A 17097-nucleotide genomic window follows, 5' to 3' on the forward strand; every position below is an offset into this window, starting at 1 on the left:
AAAAAAGCAATAAGAGTATCTCCAATAGCTTACCATTTTTATATCTATATTTAAATTTTACTTTATAAATAGTTTAGTCTACGATATAGAATGTTTTTAGTTAAAATTTGGATAGACTTGTTGCAGATGGACTGGTCTAAGACCGTTTACAGCAGTATATTCAAAGTTTACCTAAAAACATATTTTTACACTATTATGTATTGTATACTATTAGTAGAGTGTGGAATTTGAATATGAGTAAGGTGTCTAAACTCAAAGAAGGGCGCAAATCACTGAAGAATTCACGAGCTTCCCAAGCAAATGATCCGTCCGCTCCACCAATCCCGTCTCCCCCGACCACGGCCGCGCCTGGAGCGGCGGGCCGCGCGCGGCCACCCTCGCCGTCTCCACGCCACCGCGGCGAGCGCGGCGCCCACTCGCCCACCGGGCGCACCCTCCCCCACGTGTCCCCCCTGCCGCCTGAGGGCCCCGCCTGTCACCCACCGTCCCCGGGGTGGGCAGCCGAAAGCGACGCGTGAAGCGCTCTGCCCTGCCTGCTGCCCTCAGCGCTCGCCTCTCGTCACGCGCCCCCTTCACAACCCCCGATGCGATGGGTGCCCCTGCCCCTCGATAGTCGCGCCGCTCTCCTGCCCGTTCGGCCGTTCCCCATTTGCCTCGTCGCCCACCGCCCCATTAGCGCCGCCCTCCCCTATCCGACCCAACGCCGCCGCCGCCGCCGCATAGACCTCGCCGGCGCCTCTGCGCCGCCCCGTGGCCTCCAGAGGTGCTATTCGCGCGCGATCCGCCGCTGCGTCCGTCGCTCTGGCATCGATTCGGCGGCGCTGGGAGGTGAGATGGATCTCTACCGCTCGAATTGGCGCCGCTTTTGGGCCGTTTACGGGGGTTTTGTGGGGAATTTGCTTGTGAAATGGTTTGCCGGCCATGGAGTTTGGGGGGGGGGGGGGGTAGGTTCGGATTTGGGCGTGGGTGGTGGCTGTGCCGTATGAGATGTGAAGCTAGTTACAGGCGGCGAGCTGCTTTTGCAAGCTCTGATGCTTCTGCCGCAGAGTTGACAAGGTCCGAATGGGAGTCTGTCTGTCTTTGCAGCTCTGTTTCTTCTGCACTTGGGTAAAAACGCTGTGAACCCCAAAATTAGGAAGATTCAGTTCAGACGTGAGGATTAGGGGTGGGTGTCCGGTCTGAAATAGCAGTGGACCTTTGATGCCTCTGTTTGTCTTGGTCTGGTTCCAGTGATAGCTGTATCTTGTGCTAGGTTATGGTTATAGCAGTTCATCATATGAGCTTTTGGGGACCAGCAAGATATGGAAAATTCCTGGTAATTACTTAAGTATCATTTCACTGAATGAGTAATGCTAGCTAGTTGTGCAAAGCTGATTAGTAAGGCAAGATTATTAAAACGATAAAACATTGAAACGATCATAGGTGAAATTTTGACTTTTAAACGTTTAATTGTTTAAACGTAGTTTTAAGCAACACAGGAAAAATACCAATATATCATAATTTCAGACAACAACATGAAGTTAAATACCAAAACAACAAGGTTAGTGGCTTACCAAAACTTCACCCATGAGCCAGATTGGACCCCAAAAGTAACTAATAGACTGGGCAGCTAATGGTCTAAAACACATGAAACACTGCGTTTTACAGTTTAGAACGCCAAAACGCTAAAACACGGTTTCAACTTCTAATTAGAGTTTTGAACGTAGTTTAAACATTGTTGAAACATAGTTTTAATAACACTGTAGTAAGGGTTTATAGTGATCTTTCTTATTTGGTTTTGACTATTTATTGTGTTATGGCTTTGTATGCAAAGCTCCAATTTGGGTATTAATGTGATTATATTAACAAATTTATAAGCAACAACCAACAAATTCTGGCCAATCTTGTTTCTGTCATTTAGCTTTCACACAGGTTTATTTCCTATGCGATGGAAATTTCTTCATTTAGACTTACTGTGTAGATTCTAGTTTATTATGTTTGCATTTGCTCTTCCACAACAATATTATCCAAAGAGAAAAGGAAACTTTCGATTGAACCAACAACCAAAGTAAGATAAATATTTGTTGCAATATGCACCTTTCTTTGTTTGGGACCTTGAGCAGAACTGTTCATTGACATCTTAGTATATGTTATGCCTCAAAATGCCTACTGCTCTAATGCATCAGCACTCGTAGTGTTCTTATACTTGATTAAACTACACTTGATCTCATTTTAGATCTGACTCTGGTCCTGTGATCGCATATGTATTAGATCACAGTAGACAACAGTTAGTTTATATCTATTACACGTTGTCTCTTTTGAGTTGGGCTACTAATGAAAAAACATGTTCCTCATTTTGATTGCAGTATGTCTCTGGTGCAAGTGTGCTGAAGATGAAGGAGAGGAGCTCTTTATGTGAAAGTGCAGCCGATGGAAACTGGGGTTTGAAATATAAAAGGAAAAGAAGCAAGTTAACCGTTAGCCCATCTAATGAGAATGAGGCTACCTCACCAACATCTGACTCTCCAATGAGCCATGGTTCCACCAAAAAGAAGTTGAAGCATGACACTAACATTTCTCCATCAGCCAAGAAGATAAGAGGACACGATGGGGTGAATTGCTTACCAAATTACTTTTCATAGTTACCTTAGTTTTGCTTGTAGATATTATTTGTGATCTTTTTGATAAGATTATATACTGTTGTACCTTTATGCGCCGCGCAACTATAATACGAGCAGAAGGCTTAAACAACGATTTAATACTATAGCCATTGTAGAAAAGACATTTTTTCACGGAGTACACATAGTATTATTTTTGTTAAACACCTGGGCTTCAGTCAGGTCTTCAAGAGTATTTTTTATGCAAGTAAGCAAGCCAAGTGAAGGGGAGCTTACATGTTTTATTATGTGAACTCTCTCACAGCCGAAATAGTCTATTAGGCTCATTCCCATAATCCCGTGTATATATGGGAGATATGACTAAGCTTTGAGTAAATATGGTGCTATTTGTTTCAATATACTGTACATGACTGCAACTATACTGAACTGACACATTTGAGTGAATTATGATAAATGGTTGTGAGAAACTTCTTAGCAACTGCAACTTGAAAAGATGTTTATGAATAACTGTTGAGCAATAGGTCTTTCTCCAGTTATCAACACGAGAACTACGAAAAATTGAGGTTTATACACTACGTCACTACCTTATGAATTGCTTTGTATGTGACCTCTGTTGTGGTTTCCAGATTTGCTTATACACTTTACTTTTGTTCTTTCAGTATTTTTTTGAGTGTGTAGAATGTGATCTTGGTGGCAATTTGCTATGTTGTGATAGCTGTCCTCGTGTTTACCACTTGGAATGCCTCAATCCTCCTCTTAAGGTTTGTATTGTGCCCTCACGTTTGGTTCAGAAGTTACAAACTTTCATTACAACGACGGATTTTTAATCCTTGACTTCTTTCCCCAATCTAGCGTCTACCCCCTGGGAAGTGGCAATGTCCAAGATGCCGTCCGAAAAAAGGTAGCTTGAAGATGTTAGGTAATGCAGAGGTTGGCACTTCTAAACATGAAAAAAGTACAAGGACATATGCAGGTACGACATCAGGTAGTCCACCTTCGCATACAAAAGTCTCCTTTAAGACCAGGAACTCCACACAAGACAAAACTGGATCAAAAGAACAAGGAAAACAGTCATCTGGTGGCACAATGATGGGTGGTGACCCGAATAATGAAGTTGAGAAAAAGAACACATTGATATTACATTTGAAGAAGCACTCAATGAAGGAATTATCAGAGAATGCTAAACCTTTGAAGTCAAAATTTGTTGGAGAGCCTTCAGAAGAGAAAATTGTTAAACATGGAAGTGTCTTGAAACTCAAGAAACATTCAGACCGTATGGACTTGTCTCCAAATAAATCTAAAAGCAGGGGGCAAAATAGTCAGAGAGAGAGTAAAAGGCCTGGCACAAAAAAGCTTAAATATTCAATGTCTGATGATGACAGTGTTTCCTCATCAGAACCATCGACATCTCTTGATAACAATGAACCACCACCAAAAAGAAAACCCTCAGATGGAAAAGCACCTTCATCCAGTACCAAGAAAGGGAAAAAGAAAGTGAAGTTCATTGAGAAAAGGCACTCTGAGGTATTGAAGCTAACACTTTGCCATGTTCAAATATTCATGGAGTAAATAAAATTTCCATGTTTTTTGCTAAAAAATGCTCCATATTTATTTTGTTTCTTACTGGTGATTTGATGGACAAATTAGTATGTCAGTTGTTCACGTTGATCTGCCACCATTTACTGTACTGCTATGTTTTTCATTTTCTGCATGTTGTTTTTTCTTTTCATTGAAATTGATAATTTCCCTGTTGTGATTACTTAAGCCTCTTTTTTGTAGTCAGTTACAACTCTATAAATAAACATAATTACGTAGGATGCATGCAGATTCTAAATTTTGATCACAAAGTAACATTTTTTCCGTAAATGTACCATATAATGCTTTCTGGTCACCTTTTGTATATCCTGAACATAAAGTTGGTTCGGTCATGGTTTTTCTTTCCTTTAACCTTCTGTCATCATATATTTTAGTCCATGCCACACTTCTTTTGTTCTTGTCTTTGGCTGCTAGTGTGATAGCATGATTAGCCATCTGCTTACCCTGTTTAACTATCGTATGATCTGTTACTAACCTTGGGATTAATAATTGATAATAAGTCCCTAAGGACTATCTGATATATATAGGCTGTAGGCCTAGGCCTAATGGGTCTTAACACCCCTCCTCAAACTCAATGTGGAAAAGGAGGATCTGAAGTGTTGAGTTTGATCAAGTGAAATTGATGTTGTGCTCTTGTTTGTGCTTTGGTGAAGAAATCTGCCAATCGAGATTCTGAGGGTACATATTGAAGATCAATAGTCTTCTGCTGACAATGAGACCGAGTAAATGATGCATCGACACCAATGTGTTTAGTAAGTTCATGCTTCACTGGATCATGAGAAATCTGTATAGCACTCATGTTATCACATAATAGAGGTGTAGGAGTGTCACAAGAAACACCAAGATCAGCCAATAGCCAGCGCAGCCAAATAATTTCAGCAGTGGTAGTAGCAAGAGCCCGAAGTTCAACTTCAGCACTAGAACGAGATATGACCGCTTGCTTCTTGGATTTCCAGGCAATAGGAGAGGATCCAAGAAGAACACAGTAACCTGTAGTAGAACAACGGTCAACAGGGTCACTTGCCCAAGTGGCATTAGAATACGCATGTAGCTGAAGTGGACTATTAGAATCATAGAGTTCAGTAAACATCTGGATTGTGTCCCGCGTAAGTATCGAAGCACACGAAGCAAATGACCATAATGAACTGAGGTTGGTGTGGATACAAATTGGCTCAACATATGAACAACATGAGCAATATCAGGTCTGGTGATGGTGAGATAAACAAGACTACCCACAATATGATGATATCGAGTGGGGTCTGCTAGAGGTGTCCCATCCTGCGGACGAAGTTTTAAATGAATATCCATTGGTGTTGCAACTGTCCGAGTATCAGTAATTCCAGAGCGATCAAGAACTTGTATATACTTGGATTGAGACAGATAAAAACCTTTTGAAGACTGCTGAACTTCAATACCCAAGAAATAGCTAAGTGGACCCAAATCAGACATCTGAAATTTCTTACTAAGATGCTGCTTGACATGAGAAATATGTTCTGAGTTGTCACCTGTAATCAGCATATCATCCACATATAATAAAAGTAAAGTGCGCCCTTTTGGAGAGACATGAACAAACAATGCAGGATCATGTTCACTAGAAGAGAAACTAGCAGCTGTGATGACAAAGATGAATCGCTCAAACCAAGCACGGGGGGCTTGTTTCAGCCCGTACAATGCGCGACGAAGACGACAAACGTGTCCTGAGGGAGTATCATCCCCCGGAGGAGGATGCATATACACTTCTTCACGTAGATCGCCATTGAGAAAAGCATTCTTGACATCCATCTGGGAAATAGTCCAAGAAGATGAGGCTGCAACTGCAATCAAGGTTCGAACAATCGTCATATGTGCAACAGGTGCAAAAGTCTCATCATAATCAAGTCCTTGAGTCTGTTGGAAACCATGAGCCACAAGATGAGCTTTATACCTATCAATGGAACCATCTGATTTTGTCTTAATTTTGAAAACCCATTTGCATGTAATAGGAACAACATGCGAGGGTAAAGGAACGATATCCCATGTACCCGTACGTTCAAGAGCAACCAATTCATCAATCATAGCTAGCTGCCACTCAAGAATCCCAGAAGCTTCCTGATAAGTAGTGGGTTCAACAATTGCCACACCAGCTCGTGGGAAACCATAGCGATCTGGAGGTTCAATGGTACCACGATCACGAAGACGACATCCCTGATTAAAAACATCGTTAGACTCATAATTGTTAGTACAAGAATCAGGTACAGGATCAGTATCAGGACCAGCCGCATGAATAGACCGGGAACGACAAATGTAGGTTTGGATGATAAGTGGTTTGGAAGAGTAAGTAGAGTATGACGTGGAGGTGGAAGGTGGTGTTATGGGAATGAGAACATCAGATGTGGATGTAGAAGGTGATGGTTCAGCGGCAGGAATGGAAGGAAGACACATGAAAGAAGAAGATTCTGTGGGATAATATGAGGAGTGAGTAGACTGGTTGTGAAAGAAGGGTCGATTTTCATTGAAACTCACATCTCTAGAAATTCGAATACGACGAGTAGATGGATCATAACAACGATATCCTTCGTGTTCAGGACTGTATCCAAGGAATACACACTCCACAGATTGAGCAGTCAGTTTAGTCCACTCACGAGGTGGTAACAAGACATAACATATACATCCAAACACACGAAGATGATCATATCGTGAAGTCCCAAAAAGAACTTCACCTGGTGATTTGCCAGAAAGTTTAGATGATGGTTGTCTATCAATGAGATACACGACAGTGGAAACAGCTTCACTCCAAAAGTGTGAAGGAACAGAAGAAGATATCAAAAGAGTACGCACACTCAATAATATGACGGTGTTTGCTTTCAGCAACACCATTTTGGGCATGAGCACCAGGACAAGAAAGTTGAGCTAGAGTACCTGATAGTCGCCTAGAGGGGGGGTGAATAGGGCGAAACTGAAATTTACAAATATAAACACAACTACAAGCCGGGTTAGCGTTAGAAATATAAACGAGTCCGTGAGAGAGGGCGCAAAACAAATCGCGAGCAAATAATGAAGTGTGACACACGGATTTGTTTTACCGAGGTTCGGTTCTCTCAAACCTACTCCCCGTTGAGGAGGCCACAAAGGCCGGGTCTCTTTCAACCCTTCCCTCTCTCAAACGGTCCCTCGGACCGAGTGAGCTTCTCTTCTCAAATCAAAGCCGGGAACAAAACTTCCCCGCAAGGGCCACCACACAATTGGTGCCTCTTGCCTTGATTACAATGGAGTTTTGATCACAAGAACAAGTGAGAAAGAAAAGAAGCAATCCAAGCGCAAGAGCTCAAATGAACACGGCAAATCACTCTCACTAGTCACTAGGGTTTTGTGTGGAATTGGAGAGGATTTGATCTCTTTGAATGTGTCTAGAATTGAATGCCTAGCTCTTGTAAGTGGTTGAGAAGTGGGAAAACTTGGATGCAATGAATGGTGGGGTGGTTGGGGTATTTATAGCCCCAACCACCAAACTTGACCGTTGGCTGGAGGCGTCTGCTCGATGGCGCACCGGACAGTCCGGTGCACACCGGACAGTCCGGTGCCCCTACCACGTCATCACTGCCGTTGGATTCTGACCGTTGGAGCTTCTGACTTGTGGGCCCGCCTGGGTGTCCGGTGCACACCGGACATGTACTGTTTGATGTCCGGTGCACCGGTATGGGCATGTCTGACGTCTGCGCGCGCTGTGCGCGCATTAAATGCATCGCAGGGAGCCGTTGGCGCCGAAAAGAGCCGTTGCTCCGCTGGTACACCGGACAGTCCGGTGCACACCGGACAGTCCGGTGAATTTTAGCGGAGCGGCTGCCGCGCGAACCCGAGGCTGGCGAGTTCTGGAGACCGCGCTTCCTTGGAGCACCGGACATGTCCGGTGCACACCGGACAGTCCGGTGAATTATAGCGCGCCGGCTTCCGAGAATTCCCGAGAGTGAAGAGTTTAAGTCTGAGTCCCCTGGTGCACCGGACAGGAACTGTTCACTGTCCGGTGGCACACCGGACAGTCCGGTGCCCCAGACCAGGGTTGCCTTCGGTTGCCCTTTTTCTCCTTTGTTGAATTCAAAACTTGGTCTTTTTATTGGCTGAGTGTGAACCTTTTATACCTGTATAATCTATACACTTGGGCAAACTAGTTAGTCCAATTATTTGTGTTGGGCAATTCAACCACCAAAATTATTTAGGAACTAGGTGTAAGCCTATTTCCCTTTCAATCTCCCCCTTTTTGGTGATTGATGCCAACACAAACCAAAGCAAACAGAGATGTGCATAATTGAACTAGTTTGCATAATGTAAGTGTAAAGGTTGCTTGGAATTGAGCCAATATAACTACTTACAAGATATGCATGGAATGTTTCTTTCTTATTTAGTATTTTGGACCACGTTTGTACCACATGTTTTGTTTTTGCAAATCCTTTTGTAAATCCATTTCAAAGATCTTTTGCAAATAGTCAAAGGTAAATGAATAGGAGTTTGCAAAGCATTTTCAAGATTTGAAATTTTCTCCCCCTGTTTCAAATGCTTTTCCTTTGACTAAACAAAAACTCCCCCTAAAAGAGATCCACCTCTTAGTGTTCAAGAGGGTTTTGATATACCATTTTTGAAATACTACTTTCTCCCCCTTTTGAACACAATAGGATACCAAATGATAAATACTTTTAGAAAGCACTAAGTTTTTGAATTTGGTGGTGGTGGTGCGGTCCTTTTGCTTTGGGCTCATTTCTCCCCCTTTTTGGCATGAATCGCCAAAAATGGAATCATTAGAGCCCTTTGGTACTATCTTCCCCTTTGGTCATAAGTAAATGAGTTAAGATTATACCAAAGACGAAGTCCTTTTGCTTTGAATTCTCATTTCTCCCCAAAAGAATAGAGAGATGGTTGGAGTGATGGCGAAGAATGAGTTACGGAGTGGAAGCCTTTGTCTTCGCCGAAGACTCCAATTCCCTTTCAATATACCTATGACTTGGTTTGAAATAGACTTGAAAACACATTAGTCATAGCATATAAAAGAGATATGATCAAAGGTATTTAAATGAGCTATGTGTGCAAGCTAGCAAAAGAAATTTCTAGAATCAAGAATATTGAGCTCATGCCTAAGTCTGGTAAAAGATTGTTCATCAAGAGGCTTGGTAAAGATATCGGCTAATTGATCTTTAGTGTTAATGTAAGAAATCTCGATATCTCCCTTTTGTTGGTGATCCCTGAGAAAATGATACCGGATGGCTATGTGCTTAGTGCGGCTATGCTCGACGGGGTTGTCGGCCATTTTGATTGCACTCTCATTATCACATAGTAAAGGAACTTTGGTTAATTTGTAACCGTAGTCCCGCAGGGTTTGCCTCATCCAAAGCAATTGCGCGCAACAATGGCCTGCGGCAATGTACTCGGCTTCGGCGGTGGAAAGAGCGACCGAATTTTGCTTCTTTGAAGCCCAAGACACCAAGGATCTTCCCAAGAACTGGCAAGTCCCCGATGTGCTCTTCCTATTAATCTTACACCCTGCCCAGTCGGCATCCGAATAACCAATCAAATCAAAAGTGGATCCCCGAGGGTACCAAAGCCCAAACTTAGGAGTATAAGCTAAATATCTCAAGATTCGTTTTACGGCCGTAAGGTGGGATTCCGTAGGGTCGGATTGGAATCTTGCACACATGCAAACGGAAAGCATAATGTCCGGTCGAGATGCACATAAATAAAGCAATGAACCAATCATCGACCGGTATACCTTTTGATCGACGGATTTACCTCCCGTGTCGAGGTCGAGATGCCCATTGGTTCCCATGGGTGTCTTGATGGGCTTGGCATCCTTCATTCCAAACTTGGTTAGAATGTCTTGAGTGTACTTCGTTTGGCTAATGAAGGTGCCCTCTTGGAGTTGCTTGACTTGGAATCCTAGAAAATACTTCAACTCCCCCATCATCGACATCTCGAATTTCTGTGTCATGATCCTACTAAACTCTTCACATGTAGACTCGTTAGTAGACCCAAATATAATATCATCAACATAGATTTGGCATACAAACAAGTCATTTTCAAGAGTTTTAGTAAAGAGTGTAGGATCGGCCTTGCCGACTTTGAAGCCATTAGCAATAAGGAAATCTCTAAGGCATTCATACCATGCTCTTGGGGCTTGCTTGAGCCCATAAAGCGCCTTAGAGAGCCTATAGACATGGTTAGGGTACTCACTGTCTTCAAAGCCGGGACGTTGCTCAACATAGACCTCTTCCTTGATTGGTCCGTTGAGGAAGGCACTTTTCACGTCCATTTGATAGAGCTTAAAGCCATGGTAAGTAGCATAGGCCAATAATATGCGAATTGACTCAAGCCTAGCTACGGGTGCATAAGTTTCACCGAAATCCAAACCTTCGACTTGTGAATACCCTTTGGCCACGAGTCGAGCTTTGTTCCTTGTCACCACACCATGCTCATCTTGCTTGTTGCGGAAGACCCATTTGGTTCCTACAACATTTTGGTTAGGACGTGGAACTAAATGCCAAACCTCGTTCCTCGTGAAATTGTTGAGCTCCTCTTGCATCGCCACCACCCAATCCGAATCTTGAAGTGCTTCCTCTATCCTGTGTGGCTCAATAGAGGAAACAAAAGAGTAATGTTCACAAAAATGTGCAACACGAGATCGAGTGGTTACCCCCTTATGAATGTCGCCGAGGATGGTGTCGACGGGGTGATCTCTTTGTATTGCTTGGTGGACTCTTGGGTGTGGCGGCCTCGGTTCTTCCTCATCCTCCTTTTCTTGATCAATTGCATCTCCCCCTTGATCATTGCCATCATCTTGAGGTGGCTCATCTTCTTGATTTTGCCCTTCATCAATTTGAGCTTCATCCTCATTTTGAGTTGGTGGAGATGCTTGCATGGAGGAGGATGGTTGATCTTGTGCACTTTGAGGGTCTTCGGATTCCTTAGGACACACATCCCCAATGGACATGTTCCTTAGCGCGATGCATGGAGCCTCTTCATTACCTATCTCATCAAGATCAACTTGCTCTACTTGAGAGCCGTTAGTTTCATCAAACACAACGTCACATGAGACTTCAACTAGTCCAGTGGACTTGTTAAAGACCCTATATGCCCTTGTGTTTGAGTCATAACCAAGTAAAAAGCCTTCTACAGTTTTAGGAGCAAATTTAGATTTTCTACCTCTTTTAACAAGAATAAAGCATTTGCTACCAAAAACTCTAAAATATGAAATGTTGGGCTTTTTACCGGTTAGGAGTTCATATGATGTCTTCTTGAGGATTCGGTGAAGATATAACCGGTTGATGGCGTAGCAGGCGGTGTTGACTGCTTCGGCCCAAAACCGGTCCGGAGTCTTGTACTCATCAAGCATGGTCCTTGCCATGTCCAATAGAGTTCTATTCTTCCTCTCCACTACACCATTTTGTTGTGGCGTGTAGGGAGAAGAGAACTCATGCTTGATGCCCTCCTCCTCAAGGAAGCCTTCAATTTGAGAATTCTTGAACTCCGTCCCGTTATCGCTTCTAATTTTCTTGATCCTTAAGCCGAACTCATTTTGAGCCCGTCTCAAGAATCCCTTTAAGGTCTCTTGGGTTTGAGATTTTTCCTGCAAAAAGAATACCCAAGTGAAGCGAGAATAATCATCCACTATTACAAGACAATACTTACTCCCGCCGATGCTTATGTAAGCAATCGGGCCGAATAGATCCATGTGGAGTAGCTCAAGCGGCCTGTCGGTCGTCATGATGTTCTTGTGTGGATGATGGACTCCAACTTGCTTCCCTGCCTGGCATGCGCTACAAATCCTGTCTTTCTCAAAATGAACATTTGTTAATCCTAAAATGTGCTCTCCCTTTAGAAGCTTATGAAGGTTCTTCATCCCAACATGGGCTAGTCGGCGGTGCCAGAGCCAACCCATGTTAGTCTTAGCAATTAAGCATGTGTCAAGTTCAGCTTTATCAAAATCTACTAAGTATAGCTGACCCTCTAACACACCCTTAAATGCTATTGAATCATCACTTCTTCTAAAGACAGTGACACCTACATCAGTAAAAAGACAGTTGTAGCCCATTTGACATAATTGGGAAACAGAAAGCAAGTTGTAATCTAGAGAATCAACAAGAAAAACATTGGAAATAGAATGGTCAGGAGATATAGCAATTTTACCAAGTCCTTTGACCAAACCTTGATTTCCATCCCCGAATGTGATAGCTCGTTGGGGATCTTGGTTTTTCTCATATGAGGAGAACATCCTTTTCTCCCCTGTCATGTGGTTTGTGCACCCGCTGTCGAGTATCCAACTTGAGCCCCCGGATGCATAAACCTACAAAACAATTTTAGTTCTTGACTTTAGGTACCCAAACTGTTTTGGGTCCTTTGGCATTAGAAACAAGAACTTTGGGTACCCAAACACAGGTCTTGGAGCCCTTGTGTTTGCCCCCAACAAACTTGGCAACGACCTTGCCGGATTTGTTAGTCAAAACATATGATGCATCAAAAGTTTTAAATGAAATAGCATGATCATTTGATGCAATAGGAGTTTTCTTTCTAGGCCACTTGGCACGAGTTGGTTGCCTAGAGCTAGATGTCTCACCCTTATACATAAAAGCATGATTAGGGCCAGAGTGAGACTTCCTAGAATGAATTTTCCTAATTTTGCTCTTGGGATAACCGGTAGGGTACAAAATGTAGCCCTCGTTATCCTGAGGCATGGGAGCCTTGCCCTTAACAAAGTTAGACAAGTTCTTAGAAGGGGCACTAATTTTGACATTGTCTCCCCTTTGGAAGCCAATGCCATCCTTAATGTCAGGGCGTCTCCCATTATAAAGCATGCTACGAGCAAATTTAAATTTCTCATTTTCTAAGTTGTGCTCGGCAATTTTAGCATCTAGTTTTGCTATATGATCATTTTGTTGTTTAATTAAAGCCATATGATCATGAATAGCATGAATATCAACATCTCTACATCTAGTACAAATAGATACATGCTCAACAATAGATGTAGAGGGTTTGCAAGAATTAAGCTCAACAATCTTAGCATGAAGAATATCATTTTTATCGCTAAGATCGGAAATTGTAACTTTGCAAATATCAAAATCTTTAGCCTTAGCAATTAAATCTTCATTCTCTAATCTAAGGCTAGCAAGAGATACATTCAATTCATCAATCTTAGCAAGCAAGTTAACATTATCATCTCTAAGATTGGGAATTGAAATATTACAAACATGTGAATCAACCTTAGCATTTAAAATAGCATTTTCATTTCTAAGGTTGTCAATCATCTCACGACAAGTGCTTAGCTCACTAGATAGTTTTTGACATTTTTCTACTTCTAGAGCATAAGCATTTTTAACCTTAACATGTTTCTTGTTTTCTTTAATTAGACAATCCTCTTGGGCATCCAAAAGGTCATCCTTTTCATGAATAGCACTAACTAATTCATTTAATTTTTCTTTTTGAGCTATGTTAAGGTTGGCAAAAAGGGAACGCAAATTATCCTACTCATCACTAGCATTATCATCACTAGAAGATTCATATTTAGTGGAGGAGTTGGATTTAACCTTCTTCTTTTTGCCGTCCTTTGCCATGAGGCACTTGTGGCCGACGTTGGGGAAGAGGAGTCCCTTGGTGACGGCGATGTTGGCGGCGTCCTCGTCGTCGGAGGAGTCGCTTGAGCTTTCGTCGGAATCCCATTCCCGACAAACATGGGCATCGCCGCCCTTCTTCTTGTAGTACCTTTTCTTCTCCTTTCTTCTCCCCTTCTTGTCGTCGCCTCGGTCACTGTCACTAGATATAGGACATTTAGCAATAAAATGACCGGGCTTACCACACTTGTAGCAAACCTTCTTGGAGCGGGACTTGTAGTCCTTCCCCCTCCTTTGCTTGAGGATTTGGCGGAAGCTCTTGATGACGAGCGCCATTTCCTCATTGTCGAGCTTGGAGGCGTCTATTGGTTGTCTACTTGGTGTAGACTCCTCCTTCTTCTCCTCCGTTGCCTTGAATGCAACGGGTTGGGCTTCGGATGGGTCGCCAAGCTCGTTGATTTTCCTCGAGCCTTCTATCATGCACTCAAAACTTACAAAATGCCCGATAACTTCCTCGGGGGTCATTTTAGTATATCTAGGATTACCACGAATCAATTGAACTTGAGTGGGATTAAGAAAAATGAGAGATCTTAAAATAACATTTACCACTTCGTGGTCATCCCACTTCTTGCTCCCGAGGTTGCGCACTTGGTTCACCAACGTCTTGAGCCGGTTGTACATGTGTTGTGGCTCCTCCCCTTTGCGAAGCCGGAACCGACCGAGCTCCCCCTCGATCGTTTCCCGCTTGGTGATCTTGGTGAGCTCATCTCCTTCGTGCGCGGTTTTGAGCACATCCCAAATCTCCTTAGCGCTCTTCAACCCTTGTACTTTGTTATACTCCTCTCTACTTAGAGAGGCGAGGAGTATTGTCGTTGCTTGTGAGTTGAAGTGCTCGATTTGGGCCACCTCATCCTCATCATAGTTCTCATCCCCTACCGACGGTACCTGTGCACCAAACTCAACAACATCCCATATACTTTTGTGGAGCGAGATTAGATGAAATCGCATTAAATCGCTCCACCTAGCGTAATCTTCACCATCAAAAGTTGGTGGTTTGCCTAATGGGACGGAAAGTAAAGGAGTATGTTTGGAAATGCGAGGGTAGCGTAGGGGAATCTTACTATACTTCTTGCGCTCTTGGCGCTTAGAAGTGACGGAGGGCGCGTCGGAGTCGGAGGTTGATGTTGATGAAGTGTCGGTCTCGTAGTAGACCACCTTCCTCATCCTCTTGTGCTTGTCGCCTTTCCGATGCGGCTTGTGGGAAGAAGATTTTTCCTTCTTCTCTTTGTGGTGAGAAGAAGATTTCTTCTCCTTCCCTTTGTTGGAGGAGATCTTCTTCTTCTCCTTCCTTTTGGTGCGGGACTCTTCCGATGAAGTGCTCCCTTGGCTTGTAGTGGGCTTTTCGCCGGTCTCCATCTCCTTCTTGGCGTGATCTCCCGACATCACTTCGAGCGGTTAGGCTCTAATGAAGCACCTGGCTCTGATACCAATTGATAGTCGCCTAGAGGGGGGGGGGGTGAATAGGGCGAAACTGAAATTTACAAATATAAACACAACTACAAGCCGGGTTAGCGTTAGAAATATAAACGAGTCCGTGAGAGAGGGCGCAAAACAAATCGCGAGCAAATAATGAAGTGTGACACACGGATTTGTTTTACCGAGGTTCGGTTCTCTCAAACCTACTCCCCGTTGAGGAGGCCACAAAGGCCGGGTCTCTTTCAACCCTTCCCTCTCTCAAACGGTCCCTCGGACCGAGTGAGCTTCTCTTCTCAAATCAAAGCCGGGAACAAAACTTCCCCGCAAGGGCCACCACACAATTGGTGCCTCTTGCCTTGATTACAATGGAGTTTTGATCACAAGAACAAGTGAGAAAGAAAAGAAGCAATCCAAGCGCAAGAGCTCAAATGAACACGGCAAATCACTCTCACTAGTCACTAGGGTTTTGTGTGGAATTGGAGAGGATTTGATCTCTTTGAATGTGTCTAGAATTGAATGCCTAGCTCTTGTAAGTGGTTGAGAAGTGGGAAAACTTGGATGCAATGAATGGTGGGGTGGTTGGGGTATTTATAGCCCCAACCACCAAACTTGACCGTTGGCTGGAGGCGTCTGCTCGATGGCGCACCGGACAGTCCGGTGCACACCGGACAGTCCGGTGCCCCTACCACGTCATCACTGCCGTTGGATTCTGACCGTTGGAGCTTCTGACTTGTGGGCCCGCCTGGGTGTCCGGTGCACACCGGACATGTACTGTTTGATGTCCGGTGCACCGGTATGGGCATGTCTGACGTCTGCGCGCGCTGTGCGCGCATTAAATGCACCGCAGGGAGCCGTTGGCGCCGAAAAGAGCTGTTGCTCCGCTGGTACACCGGACAGTCCGGTGCACACCGGACAGTCCGGTGAATTTTAGCGGAGCGGCTGCCGCACGAACCCGAGGCTGGCGAGTTCTGGAGACCGCGCTTCCTTGGAGCACCGGACATGTCCGGTGCACACCGGACAGTCCGGTGAATTATAGCGCGCCGGCTTCCGAGAATTCCCGAGAGTGAAGAGTTTAAGTCTGAGTCCCCTGGTGCACCGGACAGGAACTGTTCACTGTCCGGTGGCACACCGGACAGTCCGGTGCCCCAGACCAGGGTTGCCTTCGGTTGCCCTTTTTCTCCTTTGTTGAATTCAAAACTTGGTCTTTTTATTGGCTGAGTGTGAACCTTTTATACCTGTATAATCTATACACTTGGGCAAACTAGTTAGTCTAATTATTTGTGTTGGGCAATTCAACCACCAAAATTATTTAGGAACTAGGTGTAAGCCTATTTCCCTTTCAGTACCCTCTATGGTCAATATCTGGCGATAGTTATTAGATAAAAATTCACCACCAGAATCGGAACGAAAAATTTTAATAGTAGAAGAAAACTGGGTGTGAACCATGCGAGTGAAGGATTTATAAATAGAAGGCAATTCGGAGCGACGTTTCATGAAGTAAATCCAAGTATAACGAGAATGATCATCAATAAAAATGACATAATATTCATGACCACCTTTAGAAACAAACGGAGCTGAACCCCAAACATCAGAGTGAATTAGATCAAAAGGTTTAGCAGAATGAGAATTACTAGTAAAATATGAGAGTTGTATTTGTTTTCCAAGATGACAACCTTTACAATGAAAACTAGACTCAACATGTGTAGGACCTAAACATCCTGACTTTATTAGAGTAGACAGACTAGATCCACATAAATGACCAAGACGATGATGCCACTGGGCGAATGACGTCGTGGGGCCCGAAGCAGCAAGCACATGAGGTGTAGTAGTATGGTTTGAAGGAAGATGCAAAGTATCCAAGA

General features: G+C 43.7%; 1 protein-coding gene across 2 annotated transcripts in view; it reads left to right on the forward strand.

Annotated features, from left to right (window-relative positions):
* Positions 1 to 264: 264 nt before the first annotated feature.
* The window catches only part of LOC103647692 (protein CHROMATIN REMODELING 4), a 48262-nt gene continuing 31429 nt past the window's right edge, over positions 265 to 17097 (forward strand). The window contains exons 1-5 of one of the 2 annotated variants that reach the window (XM_035965463.1): positions 602 to 828; positions 2346 to 2591; positions 3073 to 3160; positions 3257 to 3358; positions 3450 to 4121. In XM_035965463.1, the coding sequence (XP_035821356.1) occupies positions 3510 to 4121 (612 nt within the window). In that variant the 5' untranslated portion in view covers positions 602 to 828; positions 2346 to 2591; positions 3073 to 3160; positions 3257 to 3358; positions 3450 to 3509. Of the gene's footprint in view, positions 829 to 2345; positions 2592 to 3072; positions 3161 to 3256; positions 3359 to 3449; positions 4122 to 17097 lie in introns of both variants that reach the window. The other variant, XM_008672203.4, reaches the window with a different exon arrangement.

Source organism: Zea mays, chromosome 2 (assembly GCF_902167145.1).
Source record: "Zea mays cultivar B73 chromosome 2, Zm-B73-REFERENCE-NAM-5.0, whole genome shotgun sequence".
Lineage (NCBI taxonomy): Eukaryota > Viridiplantae > Streptophyta > Magnoliopsida > Poales > Poaceae > Zea > Zea mays.